This window comes from Prunus dulcis, chromosome 1 (genome assembly GCF_902201215.1).
Source record: "Prunus dulcis chromosome 1, ALMONDv2, whole genome shotgun sequence".
NCBI classification, from domain to species: Eukaryota; Viridiplantae; Streptophyta; class Magnoliopsida; order Rosales; family Rosaceae; genus Prunus; species Prunus dulcis.
The window spans coordinates 16,876,295-16,902,229 of record NC_047650.1 but is presented as its reverse complement, the minus strand read 5'-3'; the positions used below and the strand labels follow the sequence as shown (position 1 = coordinate 16,902,229).

The 25,935-nt window shown below is 36.2% G+C and overlaps 1 protein-coding gene across 1 annotated transcript; it reads right to left on the bottom strand.

Annotated features, from left to right (window-relative positions):
- Nucleotides 1-16,451: 16,451 nt before the first annotated feature.
- LOC117615152 (wall-associated receptor kinase-like 22) lies at nucleotides 16,452-18,988 on the bottom strand. Its single transcript, XM_034344169.1, has 3 exons — nucleotides 18,181-18,988; nucleotides 17,772-17,900; nucleotides 16,452-17,653 (listed from the first exon to the last, which is right to left on the bottom strand). The coding sequence occupies exons 1-3, from the start codon at nucleotides 18,986-18,988 to the stop codon at nucleotides 16,452-16,454; spliced, it is 2,139 nt and encodes a 712-aa protein (XP_034200060.1).
- Between the last annotated feature and the right edge of the window lie 6,947 nt (nucleotides 18,989-25,935).

Below are 25,935 nucleotides of genomic sequence, written 5' to 3'. Positions count from 1 at the left end.
CTTTGTCTTCTTTGGATGCAGACTTATGGCAGGAAGCTATAAATGATGAAATGGACTCCTTGGAGTCCAATAAAACTTGGCACCTTGTAGATCTACCACCTAGTTGTAAGACAATTGGTTGTAAGTGGATTCTTAAAAAGAAATTAAAACCTGATGGTTCAATTGAAAAATATAAGGCTCGTCTTGTAGCCAAGGGTTATAGGCAAAGGGAAAATGTGGACTTCTTTGATACTTATTCACCTGTCACTAGGATAACTTATATTCGTGTGCTGTTTGCTTTAGCTGCTATTCATGCTCTTGTTGTGCACCAAATGGATGTTAAAACAGCGTTCTTGAATAGTGATTTAGAGGAAGAAATTTACATGGACCAACCTAAGGGTTTTATTGTTCCTGGAAAAGAAAATAAAGTTCGTAAATTAACAAATCTCTTTATGGTTTGAAATAGGCACCTAAGCAATGGCATGCAAAATTTGATAGTTTAGTAATCTCAAATGGTTTTCAAATAAATGAAAGCGACAAATGTATTTATTTTAAGCTTGAGAATAATGTTTGCACTGTTATATGTCTCTATGTGGATGACTTACTTATTTTTGGCTCTAACATTCATGCTGTGAATAGTGTCAAATAGTTGTTATGTGCGAACTTTGATATGAAAGATTTAGATGATGCTAATGTGATACTTGGAATTAAGATAACTAGGTCTGAAAAAGGATTCTCTTTGGATCAATCTAATTACATTGAAAAAATCCTTAAGAAGTATAGTTACTTTGACTGCAAACCAGCATGTACTCCTTATGATCCTAGTGTAAAGTTGTTCAAGAACATTGGTGACAGTGTTAGACAAACTGAGTATGCGAGCATCATTGGTAGCCTTCGATATGCTATTGATTGCACTGGGCCTAATATAGCTTATGTCATAGGAGTACTACGCAAGTTCACAAGTAGACCTAGTTTGGAGTATTGGTATGCTATTGGGAGGGTCATGAGGTACCTTAAAAGGAAGATGAACCTTGGATTACACTATGAGAAGTTTCCCGCTGTCCTAGAAGGATATAGTAATGCTGATTGGAATACCTTGTCAGATGATTCAAAGGCTACTAGTGGATATATATTTAATATTGTTGGTGGTGCAGTTTCATGGAAGTCTAAGAAACAGACTATTCTGGCTCAGTCCACAATGGAGTTAGAGATGATAGCCCTAACAATGGCTAGTGAGGAAGCAAGTTGGTTGAGAAACCTACTCTCAGATACCCCCTTTGTGGGAGAGACCTATACCAGCTGTTCTTATCCACTGTGATAGTACTGCAGCTATTGTAAAAGTTCAGAACCGTTATTATAACGGCAAGAGGCAACAAATACGTTGCAAGCACAGTACTGTTAGAGAGTTTCTTTCTAATGGGGCTATAAGAGTGGATCATGTACGGTCTGATGAGAATTTAGTTGATCCTCTGACGAAAGGACTAGCACGAGAAAAGGTTTGGGGTTTAGGGTTTTGAACTTCACCTTAGTAGGGCTATGTGTGTGGTGTTGTCAGAGATAGAGGTCAAGTTGAAAAACCTTTTCTCGTGCCCTAAACTCTATATTTTGGGGTTTAGGGTTTTGAACTTCACCTCAATGGGTAATAACAAGTCATTTAGTTATATGAGTGGAGTCATGCTAGTGTTCCATATCCATCCTTAGAAGCATGAAATCTTGAAGCGATTTAAGGTTGAGTTGTTTATAACTCTTAATGAGATCTATACTCCATATTGAGTGGGATATCTAGCTACAAGAATATCTCTTATAATCTCACCTATGTGAATGTGAAAGTGAGGCCGCCTTCTATGAAAATTTTGGGGCAAATTTTCTAGAGCATTCACTATACTGGGATACAAGCACATGGCTGTAAAGTGTTGGCTTTTGAACTTCACCTTAGTAGGGCTATGTGTGTGGTGTTGTCAGAGATATGTAAAGGTTCAAGTTGAAAAACACCTCTACTTATGCATAGTCTTATGATATGTTGCTTAATGAATTTTTTTTCTAAAATAAACAAGTGGGGGATTGTTGAAATTGGTATGTTTATTTTTTATTTTTAAAAATATATATATATATATATATTCAATAATTCAATAATTGCCTTAAATTGTCTTTATTAATAGGAGTTATTTTCTATTAATATAGGCTGAATCTTTTTTCAACTGATGCATTGATGTCCTTAAAGCCCACAACGTCTCTTTGTGATAAATCTTGTATATATATATCCGATATAGCTAGGAGAGAAAAGACATAGACCATAGCTGCTGTCTTCCTCCTCTTCATATCTTTTCTTATTTTCTAAACTAAGGTTTCTGAGCAACATAGAAAGGTGTTTGTATTCGGGTCTTTTCTCAGTGCAAGGAAGAACCTAGACAGAGGAGATTCTGGGGCTGTTTTATCCTAGGGACGTAGTGGCCTTTTCTGAACTGCTTGCACAAATTGGGCAGAGCCGCGAAACGTCTTAAAGAGAGCGACTTGTATGCGACTCATCCCAAGAATCATTCACAGCTTCACAACAAATTTTTCGGGATAATATTGTTCTTTTAATTTTCTCTGCTTCAACAATATTGGTAAGGAGGATGGAGACATTGAAGATGACAAACCAGAACCGCATCAATTGAGGTCTTCTTCTTGGCCATATTTTGATATCATGTATGCCAAATAGCAATGATAAATCTTATATTTACTCTAAAGCGCACACAAGGGAAGGGAGGGGGTCCTAGTTTCATGCTCCATGCTTGAGTTAGGTTATGGGGATTCGAGTATATAACATGTACATGGAAAGCTAGCTAGGTCAAGCTTGTATAATTAAATATTTCAAGCCAATTAAATTCTTATCGAATTATGCAATCTAATTCTTGCAATTTTTCTTGCATATTATGTATTTGTTTATCCCTTTGTCAAGGACAATTATGATTGCAATGAATAAGTCATATAATTCTTGATATATGTGGTATATATACTATTTTTTATATGTATTGTGAGTTCGAATTTTTGATTCTTTATAATTTGTAAGAGACACACATAAAATCTTGACTTTCGCCACTGTTTGCACACCCTCATAGTCAGCCTTGACATTATCTTTTTTTATTGAAAATCAATGAGATTTAAAGTTGACCAAGATAACAACAAATAAAAAATTCCACAACATATGTGGAACTCAAAATTTTGAAATTTGATTTTGTTTATGTAGACGACTATATGAATTTCAATTCAAACCAAGAGGGTGTGAGACAAAGAGATGTCATTGTCTATAAGGAGACTGCTATAGATCAACGTATGCTTATATTTATTATATATATGTACCTTGAAGATCTTGAAAGCTGCCAAAGTGTAGTCTCCTGCATGGAAAGCAAATGCAAAAAGATATAGAAGGGGATAAATAACAAGTAAACCAGTCATCATCATCACGGTTGAAAACCTTTCAACATGTTAGAGGTTGGTGACTTCTTCTAGTATGCAAAAGAGTACTTATTCTCTCATTATAGAAGAATTATCAGAAGGCCATCGCGGACGTATTATTTTCTTTTATAAAATATATATATGTATATACAATTGAGTCCAGCTTAGATCGGACACTTGCTTTTTTTTTTCTTTTTTGCTGGTGTTTGTATGATTGTGTTGAAGTCACTCACATATGTAAGCAATCAAAGGTCGATTTACCAGCAACCAATTTGGTATTGCAAATGGACGTAAGGAACCAGAAGGGATCACAAGTGAGTCCATCCTCATTTCATTGTTTTATCGGAGACATTGTGCTCGGTTTTTTGTTGTGCTGTAGTTAAATAACTTTGATTTTTTATCTCATTGAATTTTTTTTTTCAGGTAGGTTTTTAGATGTGGTCCTAAAAGATGTGCAATCCCCTACCAAATTCTATTGAGACCCAACAAGAAGAAGTTTTATTTTTATTTTTTAATGATGACACTCCTACATTTTTTTTAGTAAAAGCATTTAGGGAGGGGGGTTTACACTAATATTCATTGGGTGGGTGCTTGGGATTTTTGAATCTCTACCTATATGGTTGGAGGTGAAAGAGTCCAACCACCTGAATTATAACCCATTGGCATGACACTTCCTACTTGCATATAAGAGATATTAAGAAATCATAAAAACTTAAAATAAAATAGAAAACCCTCTGGGCCAACCACTTTCCCTAATGTTTCTCTTCTCTTTCTCTTTTTCCCTACCTCTCTTGTATTCTCTATGCAAAAGTCTCAGTTCATACCAATCGAAGCCCTTTCGGTCATCAACTCTGGAAGAGTCTCACAAATCGGTGCGATTGGATTGGAGCCTAGCAACAGTGGAGAGCCTTCGATATGAAGTTCAACAAGGGGACCAGTCTCTGATTGTTATGGTTGACACTTATAGAGAGAGAGAGAGAGAGAGAGAGAGGAAGGAAGGAGAGTGTTAGCCAGTGAGGGAGGAGGAGCAGGGGTGGAAGCACAGAGGGACAAATGGGGTCAAACACCTTTATTTATTTATTTCAACCTGAAGTCAAAACGGCGTCATTTTGAATCAGACAAAAAAAAAAGAAAAAAAGAAGAAGGAAGAACCCGGCATCAGCCTTACCTCGACTCTTCCAGCAATTTCCAAAGCCAAAACACAATTTTCCTTCTCCTCTCTCACACCCTAACTAATCCTCAGCTTTACCCCGGTGATGAATTTGAATTTATTGATATGATATTGATATTAATTGTTATTTGGATTTAAGTAAGCAAGCAAGCACAGAAACAACAGAGCTTTACCCATTGCAGATTCGCAAGCACAAGTTGTTCTTTGCTTCAATTGGAGAAAAAATTGCTCAAAATTCGGATTTTATTGTTCCTTGATCCTTGTTCATTATGTTCATTAGTTAAATTATTGCTCTAATTTTTGGTTGATTTATTATTATTGTTTCTAGCCTTATTATGTGTTGATGTGATCGTTGAGATTTTTTATCTGGAAATCAAAAATGTTTCCTAGGTAGTGAACAAATATCAAAACTTATAATTTTAGTGATGAATTTATCTATAAGGGGTTCTCCAAAAAAACAATTCTTCGAAAAAAAATGTGTCTATAAACCCTTCTTCTTCTGGGTATTAGACAGAGAGTTTCTAGGGTAGAGTATTAGTGTGTGTGTATATTTTTTTTATAATAATAATTTTATAATTTATTATTATTATTATTTAAATAATTAGATAGAAAATTACTCATTTGTCCTGAAAAATGCCTCAACATTTTAGCCTAAAAAATCGACATCTTTACACTGTGACCCTATGATCCGAGTATCCTGGATTCGCCATTGAGGAGGAGTGGAGCCTGATAAAGAGTGTTGTCAACTCCAGCTGCATGTTGCTTTTATCTTTTTCTTTTTTAATTTTTAGAGTTCTTCCAATACAGACCCTTACAACTACTGTATCCTAGTCATATACCTACCTATTTTTAAATCTTTATTGAAAACCCAAATTTACAATAGGTTACCATGTGAGAAAGATTTGTCCTATTATTATTAACTAAATTACATTATATGCCATCTACCTTCATATTTTATTTATAATTTATTTTCAAACATGTCATTAACTAAGTTAATTATTTCATCCAAAAAAAAAAAACTACGTTAATAATAATTAATACTCCCTATTAATAGCATATCAATCACCCCATTTATTTTGGTTGGCATTCCCTCTACACATCGCCAATCCCTAAAATTTCAAACAAATAAAAAATCCCTAAATTACATATCCAATAAATAATGTTCCTAAAAAAAAATATAAATATTTATATAATATAGGTACTTTATTTACCAAAAAACAAAAAAACAAAAAAAAAAAAAATCCATTACTTTGTAATTGAAATTTTTGTAAATATACACTCACTTTTTTCACTTGTCTACTGTCACAAGGAGGAGGAGGAATAAACTTGAAGGTCTGAATAATGAGGCTGGAATTTGGATCACTAACAAGATTGGAATGAAACTGACTATTGTCAATTATTTCCAAGGGCTGTTTGGTGAAACTGGTTTGGTTGATGACTATAGATTGCTCCCTCATTTTTTTCCAAGGTTGGCTGATTCGGATTTAGAGGGCTTGAGTTGTGAGGTTACTGATGATGAAGTTAAAAATAGTATGTTTGCTATTGGGGGATTAAAAACTCCTGGTCCTGATGGATTTCCTGCCCTCTTTTATCAGAAATGTTGGGGGATGTGCTCTGCTGATATTATTGCTTTGGTGAAGGATTGTGTTTTAACTGCTTCTCTTCCTGAGAGTATCAATGAGACGTTGATTGCTTTGGTGCCTAAAGTTGAGAGACCTGTTTCCATGTCTCAGCTTTGCCCCATCAGTCTTTGCAACACCATCTATAAAGTTATTTCAAAGATTCTTGTTGCTCGGCTTTGACCTTGTATGGCCAATTTGGTTAGTCCTAATCAAGTGAGCTTTGTCCCAGGGAGACAAATTGTTGATAATATTGTTGTGACCCAAGAAATGCTGCATAAGTTTAAAAATTCTAAAGGGAGCAAGGGTTTCATTGCTTGGAAAATTGACTTATCCAAATCTTATGATCGGTTAAATTGGAATTTCATTAGAGAAGTGCTTTGGGAGGTTGGGATTCGTGGGAGAATTCTTGAGCTTTTAATGCAGTGTATTAACTCTGTGCGTTATAAGGTGATTCTCAATGGTGAATTAACTGATTCTTTCTCTCCTAAATGTGGTATTCGGCAAGGGGACCCTCTTTCCCCATATCTCTTTGTTTTGTGCATGGAAAAGCTTTCTCATATTATCCAGCAGGCTGTTCAACACAAGGCTTGGAAACCAGTGTAGATCTGCCAAAGTGGTCCTTTTATCACTCATCTCTTTTTTGAGGATGATTTGATTCTCTTCAGAAAAGCTTCTGTCAATCAGGCTATTGTTATGAAGAAATGTTTAGATTTTTTTTGTAGTCTCTCCGGCCAGAAGGTCAGCTTTGAGAAATCTATGATCTATGTTTCCCCAAATACTTCTCCTGAGTTGGCTCAAACTATTGCAACTATATGTGGTTCCCCTCTCACTACTTGTCTTGGCAAGTATCTTGGTGTTCCTCTTATTCACACTCGTGTTACTAAGGCCACTTACCAAGATATTATTGATAAAGTCCAAAGGAGGTTATCTTCTTGGAAAAGTCATACTCTTTCTATGGCTGGTCATTTAACCCTGTTGCAATCATTCACCTCTGCCATTCCTATTTATTCCATGCAATCAGCTAAACTGCCATTTTCCATCTATATGAAACTTGATCAGTTAAACAGAAATTTTTTATGGGGGCATTCTACTGATCAAGCGAAGGTTCACTTGGTCAATTGGGACACTGTCTGTAAGCCTAATTTTGCTGGTGGTTTGGGTATTAAAAATTCTGCTTGGATGAATCAAGCTCTTCTTGCTAAAACTGGTTGGCGCTTGTTGCAACGTGACCAAGGTCTTTGGGCTCAAGTGTTTAATGCTAAGTATCTAAGGCGTTGCGATATTCTTGCGGCTAAAGATCTGCAGTTCCAGAGTAGCTCCAATGTCTGGAAGGGTATCTAACATGGTGCTCAAGTTCTTTCTACATGTGTTAAATGGCGTGTTAGGTCTAGGGATGATATCTTGTTCTGGACTGACAAATGGCTTAGTTATGGCCCTTTACAACAATTTGCTCTGATTTATTTATCTGAGGACATGCTTCAATTAAATGTTAGTGATTTTTTTGGAGGATGAGGTTTGGGATTTCAATTGCTTATTGGAATGCCTGCCTATAAATATTGTCAACTTGATCCTTAGTACTCATGCTGGCTATAATGGTAGTGGGAAGGATAAATGCATCTGGCAGCCCACCTCTAATGGCCAATTTTCTGTAAAAACTGCCTATAGCACCTTTTATCTGGATGAGGGTAGTGCTAAATGGAAATGGGATTTTATTTGGAAGCTTCATGTTCCGCCAAAGGTTCAGACCTTCCTCTGGCTGTTGTGTCATAAAAAGTTACCTACGAATGCTCAAAGATTGAAGAGAAAGCTCACTAATGTTGTTGATTATCCTAGATGTGTTTGTCCTTTGGAATCTTGTGCTCATCTCTTTAAGGATTGTACTGCCACTCTTGCAATTTGGAATAGACTTGGGTTTGGGAGAGGGGAGGCTGGTCAATTGATGGATGATTATGATGATTGGCTGTTGCATAATTTGAATTCTAGGAGGTTTGTTGTCCATGGCCTGCCCTGGTATTTGGTTTTTGCTATCTTTCTCTTGTTTATTTGGAAATGGAGATGTAAAGTGGTTTTTGATCAAAAATTTCTTTTGCATGCTGATCCTCATTTACTGATTTATCAGTATGCTTTTGAGTGGTTTTCAGCTTGTAATCCAATGGCTATTCTCCCTGAGCGTAGTGTTGTTCTTCTCCATTGGATGGCCCCTCTTCCTGGTGTTTGTAAAGTTAACACTGATGGTAGCAGAATTAATTCCTCTGGTCTTATTGGGGCTGGGGGTCTGTTAAGAGACTCTTGTGGGAATTGGATCAAGGGTTTCTCTGTGAATCTGGGCTATGGTTCCGTCATTGAAGCTGAGTTATGGGGGATTTTTTGGGGGCTTAGTATGGCTTGGGATGCTGGCTTTCGCACAGTGGAGATTGAGTGTGATGCTACTTCTGCTATGGCTTTGTTAAAAAGTCCTATTGTGTCAACGCACCCTCTCTTTAGTATTATCAATTGCTGCAAATTGAAGATTCATGAGGATTGGTGCTGCTCTGTGAAGCATATTTTCCGTGAACAAAATTGTGCTGCGGATGCTCTTGCTGTGAAGTGTTATGATTTTGCTCATGGTCTCCATGTGTTTCTTGAGGCTCCAGCTTTTCTTAGTGATGTGTTAGCTGCTGATGTTAGAGGTGCTATTAGACCTCGTCTAGTTTCTGTTTAGTTTCTTTTTGGTTTGTGGCTTTTACCCTCCTATGTACCAAAAAAAAAAAATTTTATGTAAAAATTTTTATAAATGAAAAATAGGTATATTATTTACAACAAAAAATAAGGTTTTTTTTTTTTTTTTTGGGGTCAGAAGATAGGTACGTTGTGTAATTTTCCATGAATTAAAAATTGGTATATTATTTATTTTAAAAAATAGGTATGTTATTTATTGGTACACAATATAAGTATATATATTTACAAAAGATATGTAAAAAATAGGTATATTATTTATTAAAAAAGGGCGGAAAAAATAGATACAAATAATAAGTACATTATTTTATGACAAAACATGATATGTATATTAGATATTTTATCATAAATTCAAAGTAAATTTAGGTTTTAACCAAAAAAAAAATCACAAAAAAACTTTTACTTTTGGAAAAAGCCAAAGCTTTTTTAAAAAAAAAAAAAAAAAGAAGAAAAACCTCTCAACTTTCAAAACAAATACATGCAAATGTAAAAGATTTCCTAAACATGACTTTTTTAGATATTAAATGTTATTTTTCTTAAAAGAGAAAAAACTTACCCTAAAAATTCCTAAATTTAAGCCAATTTAAAACACCATTTTCCTTTCTTTTTTTTTTTTTTTTTAACACCATTTGAATAGTAATGACATTGAATTGCAACAAATATATTCAAAGTATATTCAGCACAATCAATGGAGAAAACAACAATTGCAAATACCTAGGGGTATTTTTGGAATCTAAAAATTATAATAAATTAGATCTCGAGTTTGATAAGGTAATTTGATGAGATGGATCCTAGTCATCTATATATATAAAACAAAAGGCAAAGAATGGTAAAACATTCAAAATGCCAGAAAATATCCTTGATTAATGCAAACATTAATAATTTAAATTATTAATTAAATGAGGATAATATGATAAATTCACACTTTTTCATATTTAACAAAATTTAAATCAGATAATGAATTCTATTTTAATGGAACACAACTACCCATTATCTTTTTTAATTCTAAAATAAATTAAAATTTTTTTTTAAAAAAAGCCTCTCGCAGGCGCGGAAACACTTGCGGAGAGGCTAGTGGATTTTAGTAATTTGAACAAAAAGTGATAGATTGCAATTAAGGAAAATTCAATTTGGAGGGGGTATGCCAAATTTACTATAATTTTTATAATATTATTCTAGCGTGGACGCCACTATAATTTCGCTTCAACAATCCAAATATGTTTTAAAGTCTCATTCAAAGATCATCTTTTGAAAAAATTTGAAAATTGAAAACCATTAGGACATTTAATTGTGATCAACAAAATTAACGAACACATTGTTTAAAGAATACATTAAAGTGGTAACAATTTAATTGGTATTTAGATTTGAGTGTGTTTTTTTTTTTTTTGGGGGGCAAAGAGATTTTTTAAGGAATACCTAAAAAATAGATAGTTCGAATAATTAAAATACAATGTGGAGTGGTCCCCACAAGGATGTGAGGCATGTTGGCGTGACTTGTGGACCATGGACTTTCTTTCCTTACACACCAGGGATTCTCATTATAATTGTATTTGATTTACTTTAATTCCTGATTTCCTCTGTAAATAGAGATAGGAATTTGGGGAATTCTAGCAATCTTCTCTCTAATCTTCTCCTTTGGACCTTCTCTCTTCTCTTGATGACATGTGTCATTTATTTCTTAGTTAAAAAAATGTCATTAAGTACAAAAAATATATTAATTATATTTCCATATATGCCCATAATAAAAACTAAACGTTTGTACGGGTTTTGACTCTCTCCTCTCTCCTCTTGCCTCTTCCTCTCTCTTTCTTCTGCTTGCCCCTCCTTCCCTAGAAATTTGGCCCCGACCCTACCCCTCTCCACCCCTCCACTCTCACCCAATAGTCACCCATCCTTACCCACCTCTAGCAGCCCAATCACAACCCATTCTTGCTAAAAGGTTGAAACTTTGAAATTTGAAATTTGGATTTACCCAAATTATATCTGGAATTTACCCAAACTTTGAAATTTAATGATATCGTTTGATAATTTGAGGTTGGGGCATACAAGCCATCCTATAATCATGATTCACTCTCAAACCTGATTTAATGCTTTGAGATGCAAGGATCTGGTGGGTTTTCGGTGGGTCTTCCAATAGGGAAAAGAGATAGATGAGTTGAGGGACTTGTGGGGAGGATTGGGTGTGTTGAGAATTTTTTTTTTGGGGTGTATGGGTTGGGGGTTACAGTAGGTGGGGATTGGGAAGAAGGTGGGTAAGGGGGCGGGGATGAAGATCAAGGAGAGAGATAAGATTTGTTTTTTGTTTTTTTTTAAAAAAATTGGACTTAACCATGTCAAGTGTCAATATATTTAAGGCATAAGGGTAAACTTGGAAACAAAAGCTAGGTTGTCTTATGTATTAACAACATTGGTTTAAGTGTAACAAAAATGACACATGTCATGAGGGAAAGAGAGAAGGTTAGAGAAAAGGTTACTAGCATTCCCCTATGAATTTATTATTTACTTGGTCACAAAGGCTCCGTTGCATTATAAATTGGGAGATTCACTATAATATTTAATATAGGAGCCCAAATTATAAAAAAAATCCTATATGAAATAGACTTTAGAAACACACCTAAAGCTCATTTACAACATAACAAAAAGGCTTTTAACTTCTTTTAAATTACAAAACTACCATTGATTTCTTAAAACAAACTCAACCTCAAAACCTCATAAAAAAAAGCCTAAAACACTCAATGGGCCATCAAAGTAATTTAATAATCAAAATTAAATTCAATATAGCTAGCTGCCATTTTTTGGGGTTTTTTTTTTGGTATGTTTACAGAAATTAAATGATGTAGGGTTTATTTATAGTTTTGTTGCTAAAAATGGGTATATGACTAAATATCTCTTATAAATATGGCCTCCTATAAATAGAGGAATATACAGAAAATTCCTACAAAACAAATATTCTCATATTAGGTTTCACATTTTAGCATGGTATCAGAGCGTCAATCTTAAAATTGATGACGCTAGTTTCAAACCCCCGTAGCCGCTATGGGGTTTGATGATTTTTTCAACCCTTATGAAGGTAGCACCACCAACTCCTTCTCTCTTTCTCAACCAACCATAGCTGGTTAAGTGTCTGGGTGGCTCAGCTCCTACATATGTAGACTTCGGCCATGAACCTGATCTTGAATCAAGATCTTATTTTGACGACCCAACCGAATCTGTCTCTGATTCACACCCAGATCCCGACTTCGACTCTGAATCCGACTTTGACTCTGACCCCGACTCAAGCTCAGATATCAATCTTTATTCCTACTAAGCCTGTATGTTATGCATCTTCCGTTGCACAGATTATGACTTCCCGATTAACGACCTCGATACATGAACACGATTGCACATACTGTGGTGATCTAAGACACACTCGTGAGACTTGTTTTAAATTGCATGGCTATCCCAAATGGTGGGATACTCTCAAAGATTGAACACAATGAGATACGACCAGTAATGGTACTGGTTATGGATTTCGTCCTTCGATAAGAGTGATTCCACGAGCTGGATAATTGATTCTGGTGCAACTGATCATATGACATTTGATCCTGATGATTTTCTGAATACAACCCAACCCCGGCGAACTTGTACTGCTAACGCCAATGGAGTAACTTATCCTGTGATAGAGGGTGGCACTGTTGCACTCTCATCCTTTCTCGCATTGTCTAATACTTTACTTGTTCTATCTTTATCCAATAAATTGATATCCGTTAGTCAGATTACTGGACAATTGAATTGTTATGTACTTATTTACCCGAGGTTTTGTTTGCTTCAGGATATTCACACTAAGGAGATTCTTGGTCGTGGTACTAAGAGAGGAGGGCTCTATTATGTAGATGACTTATGTCTCGACATGACTAATAATGTGATGTATCCCTCTAATAGCAAACAAAAGCAAATTTGGTTATGGCACCGTCGATTGGGATATCTATCTTTTTGTAATCTGAAGCATCTTATACTATATTTATTCTTATGCTTTAAGGACTCCGACTTCAAATGTGATACCTGTATTTTGGCCAAGAGTCACCGTGTGCCATATCCATTGAGTATGGACAAGTGCACTACTCTATTTACGTTAATTCTCTCTGATGTTTAGGGACCTTCACCTATCACTCCTCCTTCTGGCGTTAGGTGGTTTGTCACATTCATAGATTATTGTACACGGGTGACATGGCTTTATTTGCTCAAGAATAAAAATGAAGTGTTTTTTCGTTTTTAGTTTTTCCACAAACAGATGACAACTCAGTTCAATACTCAAATACAGATTCTTCGCTCAGACAATGGTGGAGAATTTGTCAATCGTGACTTTCAGGCTTACTTCCAACAATATGGAATCATCTATGAGACGACTTGTCCTTAGACCCTACAACAAAATGGTGTTGTTGAACAAAAGAATCGACATCTTCTTGAAATAGCCCGAGCACTTATGATTGGCGCTTATGTTCCTCACCATCACTAGGATGATGTTATTGTCACTGCAATTCACCTGATCAAATGCATGCCTTCTGGTGTATTGAACTTGAAAACTCCCTTAGAAGTGATTGCGCAACACATGCCTATACCCTCTGTTTTGGTACTCACACCTCGAATCTTTGGATGTATGGCCTTCGTACATCTCCAAAAAAATCAACGTACCAAACTTGATCCATGTGCACTTTGTTGTGTTTTTGTAGGTTATGCCACTCATCAGAAAAGCTACCACTGTTATCACCCTCCTACCTGACGTACCTATGTCACTTTGAATGTGACCTTTCTAGAATTTGAGATGTTCTTCCATGACCCAACATCTAATTCTACACTTAAGGGGAAGATAATAAGTGAAGAGCATAATTGGAGAAACTTGGAAAACTAAGAAATTCACCTCTGTACAGAAGTGATAGATCATCTTGCCTTTGACGATCAATCGCCCCGCCTTTGACGATCGATAGCCCTAAGGTCTGGGGCATGAAATTGCTTTCGGCCAAGAAACGATCAACCGTGCTGAGTCTGAAGCACGAGATTACTCTCCTCAGAAAAGCGATCAATCACCCATCCATAGCAATTGATCGCCCGATCTACCTGACCTCTGCGAAGATGTTTCTAATCTAAGTCTCACCCCTACAAACCATATAGAACATCGAGATGAAGACCCTTCTAACTCAACAATGCCAACGAACCAATCTCCTGAGAATATCCTTGAGGTACTCCTACTACACTTGTGAATTTAAAGGATAAATCTATTGGATACCAATTACCTTTTAGGTAGAATCATGGGAAGCCATCAAACCGTTATTCATCTGATACTGGCAAGACATCAAAGTATCCAATTGCGAATCATGTATCAACCGAGAAACTGTCTGAACTACTCAAGGCCTTTGTGCATCAGTTGTCTGCTATTCATATCCCAACCAAGTTGAAGCATTGAAAGATCCTAAGTGGGTTCAAGCAATAAAGGAAGATATGGAAGCTCTTGAGAAGAATCAGACTTGGACACTGGAAACTTTACCATAAGGAAAAAAGACTGTCGGATGTAGATGGGTGTTTACCATAAAACACAACGTTGATGGATCTATCGAACAATACAAGACTTGTAGAGAAAGGGTACACACAGACTTATGGTGTAGATTATGATGAAACCTTTGCACCAGTTGCAAAATTGAACACAATCAGAGTCTTACTATCCCTCGCAACTAATTTGGAATAGCCACTACACCAGTTTGATGTAAAGAATGCTTTCCTACATGGAAAACTCACAGAAGAGCTATATATGGACATTCCTCCTAGATATAATACTACTCAGACTAGAATAGCATGCAAATTACGAAAGGCATTATATGGACTGAAATAGTCACCATGTACATGGTTTAGGCAGTTCACCAAGGCAATGAAGAACGATGGTTTCAGATAGAGTAACTCAGATCATACTCTGTTCTTGAAACATCATAAAGGTAATGTAACAGCTTTAATAATCTATGTTGATGATATGATTATTACTAGAAATGATAAACATGAAATATCTAAGATATAAGACTATTTGGCTACTGAATTTGATATGAAGAATCTAGGTGGACTAAATATTTCTTGGGAATTAAGGTGGCCCGATCACAACAAAGCCTAGTTCTCTGTCAAAGGAAATATGCCTTGGACTTGTTGACAGACACAGGAATGCTAGATTATAAACCTGTAGACGCTCCTATTGTTCAGAATCATCATCTTTTCGAATACCCGGATCAAGTTCCAACTAACAAAGAAAGATACCAAAGGTTAATGGGAAGATTGATTTACTTGTCTCATACTCGACCAGACATTGCTTATGCGGTGAAGGTTGTCAGTCAATTTATGCATTTTCCGAGTGAAGACTACATGAATACAGTTCTTCGGATACTTAGATATTTGAAGTTTGCACCTGTAAAAAGACTTATGTTCTCAAAACATGGTCATCTAAATATTGATGGTTATTCAGATGCAGATTGGACAGGCAGTGTAATAGATAAAAGGTCCACATCGGGTTACTTCACATTCGTGGGAGGCAATTTGGTGACATGGAGGAGCAAGAAACATAAGGTAGTAGCTTTATCTAGAGCAGAACTCGAGGTCAGAGGCATGAGTAAAGGAATTTGTGAGCTTCTTTGGTCAAGGAAGTTGCTTACTGACTTGGGTATAAACCCACGTCCACAATGAATCTCTTTTGTGACAATAAGGTTGCTATAGCTATTGCACAGAATCCAGTTTAACATGATCACACTAAACATGTCTAGGTGGATTGACACTTCATCAAACAGAAGCTTGAGGCTAAAGTAATTCAGTTTCCTTTTGTGAAGTCGGAGGATCAATTGGTGGATATTTTGACTAAAACGATTTGCGGTAGAGCGTTCCACAATTCACTAGATCAGTTGGGCATTAGCAACATCTATGCACCAACGTGGGGGAAATGTTGGCATGATTTATGCACCATTGACTTTCTTTCATTGCACACCAAGGATTCTCATTATATTTGTATTTGATTTACTTTAATTCCTGATTTTCTACTGTAAATAGAAATAAGAATTTATTATTTATTTGGTCACTGAGGCTCTGTTGTAATATAAATATGACCTCAGACAAGGAGATGAATATATAGAAAATTCTCACAAACAAATATTCTCATATTAGATTTCATATTTTAGCAGGAATACTTCAAGTGAATTTATCTATATATATGCGCAGGCTCACACACATGCACACAGAGCATACACACACTCACACAGAGCATACACACACTCACTCACTTAGTCACCTAAACATATACAATGAATTTGAGTCAAGATATCCCCCGAATCACACTCTCCCCCCGAATCACACTCTCTAGATTATTGTGAATTAGGTAAAATGTATCATTAGTGATATGTAAATGGGGCAGATAAAAGAAAACATGACATATACATATGGAAATTGCATTAAATAAGGTATAGTCTAAAGGATTCCAAGTCCAAAACCATAAAATATTACAAGAAATATTTTCTTCACTGTGACTAGAAAGACATTGGTGGTTGTACATCCAAAGAACAGCTCGTGCCACTATCCATACAAGACCCGGTTGATGATAGAGAAGCAATATACCATGGGTCGGTTATTTGGCTTTGATCATATTCTACCTCTGCAAAATTTTGTTGCACATCAGAAGCTTTAATTGACAATTGAATTCCCTCCAATTCTACTGCCACTTCTTTCATAGTAGGACGCTTTCTTCCATTCAAATTCAAGCATGCTTTTGCAAGATTAGCAACGGCCACAATCTGGTCATTTTCACCATCCTTCATAACTTGAGCATCAAGAATATCAAACAAACTATTTTCCTCCATGGAAATAAGGAAATAAGTTGCCAGGCTTCTACTTTCTTGTGGCCTCATGAATGAAACGGGTTTTTGTCCAGTCAAGAGCTCAGCAAGGACGACTCCAAAGCTATAAACATCACTCTTTGCTGTAAATTGGCTAGATTGGAAGTATTCTGGATCCAGATAACCAAATGTTCCTCGTACTAGGGTCGTAAGGTGCGTTTGGTCAATGGATACTGATCTTGAAGTCCCAAAGTCTGCTACTTTGGCTCTGTATTTTTCATCCAACAGTATGTTAGAAGACTTGACATCCCGGTGGTAAATTGGAATGGCAGCTGCTGAATGTAAGTAGGAAAGTGCTCCGGCAACTTCGATTGAAATTCGTAATCTCATTTCCCATGTAAGAGGGAAATCCTCATTCTTGTGATGAATATATTCAAAAAGTGTTCCATTGAGTATGAATTCATAAACCAAAAGGGGAACTTCGGTCTCCAAACAGCAACCCAAAAGCTTAACCACATTCCTGTGAGAGATTTGTGAGAGAATGACAATTTCATTAATGAACTGTCCAACTTCACCTCCCTCTACTATTTTAGACTTCTTGACAGCAACAATTCTTCCATCCGCCAACATTCCTTTATAAACTGTACCTTGGCCTCCTTGACCAATAACTCTGTCTGCGTTAAAATGGTCCGTGGCTTTCTCTAGCTCCTTGCAATTGAACAACTTAACCTTCTCAACATTGAGTTCACCAGAAGATAATTGTTGCTCCAACATTAAACCACCATTTTGTTTAAAGAACTTCTCTTTGCGTTTAATATTTTTCCTTTTCTTTATGCCTTTGTGCGACCACCATGAGCCAATCATTAGAAACAACAGTCCAAGAACACTGCTGGGAACTGTATAGCTCAATAAAACAAGAAAGCATACATGACTTTATCAAGAAGATGTTGTTTCATAAATTATTATTTTTTAATTTAAGTCATCAATAATCAAAGGATTAGTGCAGGGACATACCTATAATGGCTAGATTAACTCGTGATGATCGCCGATCAGGCAATTGACAGAAAAACTTCCCAGGATAATTTATACAAATGCCAGAACCACATCTATTGGGGTGGTCTGGATCCTCACATTCATTGATGTCTGATATTTATTTGACAAATGGAAAGTAAAGGTTTCAATAGATGGTATGAAACATATAATAATAATAATAATGAATTATAAGTTAATTTTATACAATTCAACTCAAAAGGTTGCCATGCAAATTGTGCTTGAAGACATTAATATTCTTGTATATATACAAAAAGTGGCGAAAGTATTAAGAAATCAGTATAATAAAAAATTAAATTATATCAAAGGTATATATGATCAATGATATTCATGGATTTGCGTAAAGTTTGGATAATGGTAGTAAGAGGTTTACCTTGGCATCCATGAAGAAGATAAGGGTTTCCATGGTAGCCCTTTGAGCAGAAACATTGGCTGCTGCTGCAATCCGTGCTGTTATCATCTTTCCAATTATTTGTTCCATATATATCAAACTTCGTATAATTAACTACGTACCATTCCAGCACTACAGGAACGTAGTCCATTTCACCAATGGCGGAAATATTTGTTGAATTTGATGTAAACCAATCATTGTCTACAAGGAATGCATACTTGCATGCCTTTTGACTCTCAGCATTTACTGCTCCAAAACTAGTATTGAAGGAACTGAGACAGTAAGGAAGGGTGGTCTGGCAGCAATTCATCCCGCTGCAGCTTTTCGTTTGAAGAACGCTAGTACTATAATAATCACATATGGACAAGCAGCCACCAATTGTGGAACCATGCAATGTCATCAAGGCAATTCCTCCACAGCTCATTGAAGTAAATTTGTTTTTCCGGGAGAACAGAAAGGGGCTTCCTTCCAAGTTCTGCGTCTGGCGCCCTACTGGCTTGTTACTGCAATTGGAGAAGGTAATGGGGCTTGCCACCTTTAGTGTGCCTTCAACAGAAATTTCCAGCACCTCCAAGCCAGTAACGTTCAAGAAAGCTTTCGGTGGGCTGGCTGAGTTGTCACATATTATTTGGAACCAGTCATCAAGGTAGCAGCCAGCTTCAATTCCAAAAGGATATGGGATTTGAGTGACTGATCCGCATTGCGATGAACAATTTGGCTTTCCCAATGGTACTTCCGATGCTACTGCAGTCATATACCACAAGAACAGAGTAATTTGGACAATGTCCATTGTTCTGCTGCTACTTCTTCCTCTCATAAGTTAACACTCTCGATTCTCGATTTTCTTGACGATAAACACTATAAATTGAAAGCAAAAAAGAAATTAAAAGCAGGAAGATGCAGAGGTAGTTATTTTTTACCTTCTTCAGGGCGGTATTTAATGCCAATATTGATTTGATGACTTTTACAAGTCAAGTCCACTCAAGATTTCATTTTTTCAAACTTTCCTTTGATCATTTTACTATTGTATACATCCTTCAAGTTATTTTTTTTCTCTTTTTTCTATCGTCTACAAGGTAATTAAGTCTAGAAAATTGCATTGCATCGTAGTCTCACAAGAAATTGAAAATGTGCAAACATATAGATTAATCCAAAAAAATATTTGTCCGCCTCCAAAGGTACAGTTAATGAGGAAAGCTCTTCCACAGTTCCATGTCCAATCACTACCAAAAACAAAAAAAACAAAAAAAATGTGGCAACAGTCACCATTATTTAGTGACATTTGGTGACTGTTGTGGGAGTGACCAAAAAAAGTAAAAAATGTGACTAAAAGCCTTTTTAGTCACCAAAAAAGTCAAAAAAATGTGACTAATGCCTTTTGTCATGACTACAAATGTCACCAAATAATGGTAATTGTTGCCACTTTTTTACTAGTGAATTTCCAAGTACACATGTTGATGTAGTGCAGGAAGGAAATAGTTTGGTTTTTTCGTGAGGACTATCATTTCACTTGTGTGGAATGTATAGCTCGGCAGCCAAAATGGACCAATTAATATATAACAAAATCCACTCCATACATTTTCCCACATGTATTTAGTGTATAAAGATGACACGATCTGACAAGGGGCTAATTATCCTGCACCTAAGGTTTTAGGTTCGATTTCTCCTTCTCCCAATATCACTCGTACAACAAAGAAAGGAAGAAGGAATGATAGGATGAGATGATACGGGTCGGTGGTGAAGCCAGAGATTTTCCATATAGTCAAAGCCAGTGTTATTGCATTGTTGTAACGGTGAGTGCTATAACACCAACCTTTGGTTAAATTATTTGAAGGGGGAAAAAAAGCACCACATACTTTGTTCGGAGGTGTATTGGTAATCATGCCCGCCATCACTTTTTTCAGGCCATGAGGTAGTGCTTTGAACATTTTGAGTAAAATCAACATTCTTAATTTATATATTGGAGAAGCACTTTGAACATTTTGAGTAATGAACACTCTCAATTTATTTATTGGAGAAGGGCCTTATGCAGTATGAATAAGATATATGTTTAATGTGATTTGAAGGATAATAGTGGTTGTACACCTGATCGATAGCCAACTTTGTTGACAAAGAAATAAGGTCACCCCAAGTAGCATACCCGAAGTCCCTAAACCATACTCAACGTCATCAAAATTATTACTGTGGTTTAAGTTCCTTATGGTTTCAATTTGATCAATTTTGTCTTTATGATTTTTATTTGAAGTCATTCAAGGACAATCCCCACTTTCTGTCAAAAAAATTTAAGTTCCGTTAATTGTGGAGAGACAATTTGGTCCACAGATTATTAAAAGAGTTTTTCTATTTAAACCCCACACTTCTCTTTGTTCACTCCATATTTTAAGTTCACCCCAACTTCTAATTCAAATTTTCTCAATTTCTAAGAACACCCCATATCCTTCCAAACTACCCCTAAGTACACATACAGCTGAAGAAAAAAATAATAAAAAACTCATCAACCCCACACCCCGCTATCTTGCCCCTTACTACTCTAAGTTTACCTCAACCTCAGAATTACAACAAGCCACTATTTGCATACCGTATTTAGGGTTTCTGAAGAGAAGATGAGAGTGTAGTAGGTTTCTTAGATTGAAAGAGAAGAGTAATTTGGTAATAGGGTTAAGAGGGGTTTATGTTTTTCTAAAACTTAATATGAAGAATGGTGAGGTGTGTGGGGTGTGTGTATAGATGTATTAGGGTTAAGTGTTAAGTTGGATGTCCTTTTTTTGTCTTTTTACACAATAATAAAACTTAAAAGTTTAATAATTTAAGTATTTGGGTGAACAAAGAAAAGTGTGGGGTTTAAATAAAAAACTCTTATTAAAAGGTTCATTCATTTTAAAATTTTAAATTTAAATTTTCAAAGAATTCGTTTTAAAATAAAAATAAAACCTCTATGTATTGTTAAAATTAATTATTTTAATTTTAAAACTAATTTTTCAAAAATTTATATTTGTATTTTTTTTAAAGGAATTAATTTTTTAATAATTTGTTGACCGAATTCCCCTCCACAAGTAACGGAAGTTTAAAATTTTGACAGAAATTAAGAATTGTCCTTGAATTGCTTCAAATTGAAACCACTAGGACAAAAATAACCAAATTGAAACCAAAAGGGACCTTAGTGGTAAAAATGATAAATCACAGAGGTCAAAAGTGACTTTTAACTTTAAATTATAGTTACCACTTTCTAGTTAAATATTTATATTTTTAAATCAAATTTCTCATGCCGAAGATGTATTTTCTTGTTATGATTTTTATTATATGTTTATAGTGCATAGATAAACAATAATGCTAGGGACACCAAATTTGTGCACTAAATTTGAGTCCCAAATTATGTGGCATGTGCCATGTCATATATATTTTATTAACCAATTCCAACTTGGATTTTGATTTTATTTATTTTACGAAGAGAATTAGTTCCAAAAATATATAAATTGCTAGCCCTAAACCATCAATTTGCCGCTGTATCCTTCCACAATGTTTGTTGCTCCAGTTCTGCACCACCACCAAGTCACACGCTGATGAATCCAAATAGTTGCTCATTTTCTACTCTGAAGCCCAAAATGACTCTCTTTGGTAAACAATCAGCAAATCACTGCAAAAATCTGAAGCATGCTAAGAAAATTGTAGGTGATACTTTTCTACGATTGTGCCACTTTCTAAGAAAAATAAAAACAGAAGACATGAGGAGGGAAGAAGAGAAGAAAAAGCAGCAAACTTGGTGGGAAGGATAGACAGCAAATTGATGGTTTAGGGCTACCAGTAGGGTTCTTATTTTTTCGGAAAAAAAAGCTGCAAGATTTTTTATTAATTAAGTTTTAAAATTTTAAATTTTATTTCTAAAATAAATAAATACAATCATAATTCAAGTTTGATTTGATTAATTAAATATGTATGACATGGCACATGCCACATCATTTGGGACTCAAATTTAGTGAGCAGATGCATCCGAATTTATACAAAGCAAGTGTACATACTTTACAATGTGTACCTATCCAATAAAATGTACAAATGACGGGTCGCGAAGATAAAACCTACAACTCTGCGTATGAGGGACGACCAGCAAACACAAAATCTACAACTCTCTTACAAAACAATAAGGAGTTGTATTTAAATAGGAATACTGACACTTGTTGGAGCATTTGGTGTAATTTCTTCGTCGATAAAGACCTTTGGCATTCTGGACATGCAGTCATTTGATAATGAATGAGGAACTCCTTGTCCTTCCACCTTCTTTTTCTTGGTATGCTTTTCTTTACTTCATTTGTAGGCTACTTGAGAAAAACATTCATGCATATATTTTATGTGTGCTTGTATATTCTTTTGACAATGTTATCATATCCGGGCCTTATTGAGAAAAACATTTGTATTACTTTTGTAAAAGCGAAATTGATGGTCATTATTATTACGAATTTTGATGTGTTTATAGAAGTCATGGATGCTCAATAAAGCCCGTTTACTTTAGTTTTTTATTTTTTATTTTCTCTTATATAAGCGGCATTGAACACAGGACCTCGGTGCATGTATAACTCCTCTTAACCACTTAAGCTACAAAACCCTTGATTTTTCATTTTTATTTTTAACTTTTAGCTAAAGATAAAAGGGAACGTATGGGGAATGTATGAGGAATGTAGTAAGAAGGAAAGAGGTAGGGAAGGCGTGCGGAATGAGAGAGGTGAAGGAAGAATGCATTAAATAAAAACTTGAGAATGGAAGTTAGGGAATTTTTTTAGTACAAGCGACAGTCATTACTACGTTTTACTATTTGCGTGATGAACACAAATTCGTCGCGCAAAAAGCACTGCATCAATGAAAAAAAATATTCGTTGCACAAAATATTGAAAACTGGCACGACCAAATTTTTCGAAGCGCAAAATGTCTTAGCGCAAAGTGAGGAAAAAAAAAAACCCCGGTCTTTTTTGGCGCCAAACACTTGCGTGGCGAGAAGAATCGTCGCGTAAGAGAACCTAGCGCGACGATTGGACACTTCGTTACGTAAAGGTGAACACAAAACAGTGGGTCCCGTTATTTGGCTGCAAAAACTTGTGCGACGACAGTTTTCGTCACAAAAGACACCTTAGGGCGACGACAGCATTTATCGTCTTTTAAGAAAACGAGGGTTTGTTTTTTTTTTTTGGAGCCAAAATACTTGCGGGGGGATTTTTTTTTTTTGCGCGACGGAAATAGTTTTCGTCGCATAAAGTTTGATGTCGATACATTCTTGCGCGACGAAAGATAGATTTTGTGCGACGATAATTAGAATTTGCATGACGAAAGTTTGTACGACGAACCATGTCATGCGTGGCGCAAAATTTTGATGTCGACACGTGCTTGCGCGACGAAAAGGTCATTTTGTGCGACGGATAAATGGTTTTTCGCAATGGTAGTTTGCGCGACGAAATCAAGGGTTCGTCATGCAAAGTCCTTTTTCTTCATATTAGAATTCTGCCATTGCAAAGGCAGAATGCAAAAAAAATAGCATTCTGCCTCTCTCTCAACCTCTCTGTCACTGCCTCTGCTGAGAATTCAATACGTTCATTGGGTAAGTATTTTTTGTCATTAGTTTAAAAGTATTAATGTAAATTCGTACTAACGCTATTAATTTTGTTCTCGTTAGGGATATTTGTAATTAGCGATTGATGGAGAACGATTGAGAAGGTATTTTTGTCACATCCCAGGATCAACTCCTCCGTAGCATGATATTGTCCGCTTTGGGCCCCCTCTCTGCCCTCACGGATTTGTTTTTAGGAATTCACGAGCAACTTCCCAATGGGTCACCCATCCGAGGATTGCTCTAGCCCCCAGCTCACTTAACTTCGGAGTTCCTACCACTCCGAAGCCAGTGAGCTCCCAAAAGGCCTAGTGCTAGATGGATGCAGGTGTGCACATATAAGGCACATCACCCCCTCTCCGTTGGTTGATGTGGGATCTTACAATTTTATTCGTTTCATATATTAAGAATGTTAAAGTTAGTTTGTTATGTTTATATATATTTTTTTTGTGAAGTTATATTTATATTATGTTGTTAAATTGTGCATGACATAGCACAATGTGTTGTGATGTACGAAGTTAATTGAAATTAACTTCGTACTTTTATTTTTATATTTAGTAACACTTAGTTTTCCGTTCGAGATTAGTTGGATTTCATGCATGGATGCGTAAAGCATGCTGCGGTCCAATTAATTCTTGAATTTTCCCATTATTTGGACAGTTTGGTAATGCATAGTGTTGTCACGTAATCTACGGCTACATGATTGGGTTTCGATTATGGAGATTTCGGTGTCATCTCGGTACATTCTTCGGGTTGTACTTAGGTATTTATACGTATGCCTACCTCAAGAAGTGTATCAAGATGCTGCCGAAATTCATCCACGTCAAAATCTAATCTCATATAGCCGTAGGTTACGTGACAGGACTATGCATTCCTGAATGGGATAGGGCCCTTACCGGAGGCATAAGGTGACATTATAACTTCGTATGAAGTTGTTGTGATTGTTGTGTTGTGATTGTGGTTTCAGGAATTATGAGCAGAAGGTGGATATAGAACCCGAATAGATGCGCAGACAAATATTTGGATGGAATCGAGGATTTTATTGAGTTTGCACGTAGACACAACCCGGGTGCAACTAGAATCCGTTGTTCTTGTAGGAGGTGTAACAACACGTTGTGGGAGACAATTGAAAATGTTAGATTTCATTTAGTAAGGAATGGAATGATTGAGAAATATAGCATTTGGAATCTTCATGGAGAACAATTAGACCATGCTTCGTCTTCAAATGCCACAAGAGTGGACAATGTTGAACCTATTGTGGATCCTAATGATCAAGTCATGGATATTATATAGGATGCTTTTCCATTTGCATCGACCAACATCAATCATGAAGGGGAAGATGACGTGCCTACACCAATAGACAGTGCGGAGTTTGAACAATATGAAAAACTGTTAAAAAATGCCAACCAAGAGTTATACCCGGGGTGCGAGAGCTTTTCCGTTCTCACGGCCATTGTGGAGCTAATGCACGGAAAAATAAAGTATCGTATGTCGAACTTGTGTTTCGATTACTTTTTGGGGGTTTTCAAGAGAATGCTTCCGACGGACAATTGTTTGCCGAAAGACCATAAACACCCGCAGAAGGTGTTGAATGGTCTTGGATTGGGTTATGAAAAAATTCACGCTTGCAAAAACAATTGCATGTTATTCTACAAAGAGCATGAAACGTTGGATACATGCCCTATATGCAATGAGTCGAGGTTCAAAATGACATCTCAGAATAGAACGACTAAGATCCCACAAAAAGTCATGCGTTATCTGCCCCTGAAACCTAGGTTGCAGCGATTGTATATGTCGACGCATACTGCCACAGACATGAGATGGCATAAGGAAAAACGGGTAGACGATGATGTGATGCGGCATCCTGCAGATGGGGAGGCATGGAAAGAGTTCGATCGAACGTTCCCCGAGTTTGCTGCTGATCCCCGAAATGTTAGATTGGGACTTGCCACTGATGGATTCAATCCGTATGGGGTTCTAAACCAACACCACAGCACTTGGCCGATTTTCGTATTCCCATATAATTTGCCGCCTTGGAAATGCATGAAAAAAGAATACATGATGATGACTGTTTTGATAACTGAGGATCCTGGGAGGTCAATCGATGTTTACTTAAGGCCGCTGGTTGATGAGCTGAAGGATTTATG